This window comes from Mus caroli, chromosome 8 (genome assembly GCF_900094665.2).
Source record: "Mus caroli chromosome 8, CAROLI_EIJ_v1.1, whole genome shotgun sequence".
Taxonomy (NCBI): Eukaryota; Metazoa; Chordata; class Mammalia; order Rodentia; family Muridae; genus Mus; species Mus caroli.
Genome location: NC_034577.1, coordinates 8,083,086 through 8,084,926, shown reverse-complemented (window position 1 = coordinate 8,084,926; position 1,841 = coordinate 8,083,086). Strand labels below are relative to the sequence as shown.

General features: G+C 43.7%; 1 protein-coding gene across 1 annotated transcript in view; it reads left to right on the top strand.

Moving 5' to 3' along the window:
- Ankrd10 (ankyrin repeat domain 10) overlaps positions 1–1,841 on the top strand; it is a 20,528-nt gene that overhangs the window by 2,470 nt on the left and 16,217 nt on the right. Inside the window, exon 2 of the mRNA XM_021170427.1 lies at positions 200–352. Coding sequence (XP_021026086.1) covers positions 200–352 — 153 coding nt within the window. The remainder of the gene's footprint in view (positions 1–199; positions 353–1,841) is intronic.

Genomic DNA, 1,841 nt, shown 5'->3' with positions numbered 1-1,841 from the left:
TGTGTGTGTGTGTTTTAAGAACACTCCTCTCAGCATAAATGCTTTTAAAGCTTTGCTTAGTGATTGGAGAAAATTAACTTACTGTCAGAAGAAAATAATGCTAGCAAAAATGCCACTGGTGACTGTTAGAGAATTTAGATTGTGTCCTATTAATTGCTATACTGACATGTCCTGTTTCTCCTCCCACCTTTGTTTGAAGTTGGAGTGCTTAATGCAGTTGGTAAGAGCAGGAGCCTCACTGAANGTCTCGACCACCCGCTATGCCCAGACCCCAGCCCACATCGCTGCTTTTGGAGGACATCCTCAGTGTCTGGTCTGGTTGATTCAAGCTGGGGCCAACATTAACAAACCGGTAAGAAGGCCTGATTGACACTGCCTTTGTTTGTTTTTCCAGTTCCAGTTCCTCACATGATACTGCTTTAAATTGGGCCCTTAATTAGAGTTGATTGTCTTCACCTGAGGTGAACTGGAATCTGCTCCGCCAGTTACTTGTGACTAATAAGCCCTTTCCTCTGGAGGCGTACATTCAGTTTATAGAGTGCTTTTACCTGTCCTGTGGCTCCCTCAGATCTGATTTGATGATTTGCCCAAGGTCACAGCTGATAATAGAAGGCTGTTGGCCCACAGCCCAGATTTCTTGGCTCCAGCTCACTACTGCCTTAACTTCATAGATACTGTAGAAACATATCCAGATGTGCAAAAGGGTGGGTTTGCCCTTCACATACAAGTTGGGTGTAGTGACTAGGTGTAGAAATGTCATTTTAAGTGCCATTTCCTTAGTGGAACACAGAATGACTTGAGAAANTTTTGTATAAGTATACAGTTTAGAGGTTATGTGAACTAAATCTTTTTTTTTTAATGATGTAATTTTAGACTCTCTTACCTAAGTGTACTCCAAATCTATGTTTATGTTATTAGCCTATCATAGAGAAAGATCTAGTAAATGGTCTGAAATGGAGCAGATGGAATGTCCTTACTGCCCAGCCGCTGGCACACTGGTGGCGAATGTTCGTCTGTGTGTGACTACGTGTACATGCCTGCTGAAACCAGAGGCATTAGTTTCTCCTGGAGGTGGTGGTTGTAAGCGCTCTGAACCGATAGGGGTGCTGGAAGGGAAGCTTGCACCCTCAGACAGATGAGCTGTCCTTCCAGCCTCTTAAGTAATTCCTAATTGCCATCAGCATCTTGTGAGCAAAGAATCATTTCCTCCCTCCTGCATGNCTAGAGCAGCAGTGNTCCCTTTCCTGAAGATAACTTAGCTACTCACATAAAATGGCAAGTGTTTGTTTGGCCATGGTTAAAAGACTGGATGAAGGGGACCCACCTGTATCATGCAGTTTCCTTCTCCTTGAGACTGACAGGCCCGTTTTCTGTCACGGAGACTTGAGTAGGGACAGCTTTAGATCCTTACGTACTCACTTTTCTTCTCTGACACGAATCTTTNGTTTGCACCGTCACCTTGNAGGGCAGGGGCTTGTCTGTCCGTCTGCCTGCTAACATCCACACTCTTGCCTCCTGGTCTCAGCAGGTGTGGGCTTGAGTCTGGGTCCTCTGCTCAGTTGGCAGTCTAGCTTAGCTTTGGACGAGTTACTTAGTAGACTGTGCTTCCCGCTCTACCAAAGAAATATGGGTAGTAATTCTGTGAATGAAAATAGCTCATTTGCTGTTAATATGGAATTTAGGTAAATATTAACTTTAAGTAGTTAACAAAATGTAATTTAGAAAGGTATAAAGGAANTGGTACTGTTTTAAGGCTTTTTCAAAGCTAGATGTTCCTTTGAGCTAGCCTTTATGGTAGTTGGTTGTTTTCAGCAGATGCTACGCTCTGGGGTGCCTTCCCA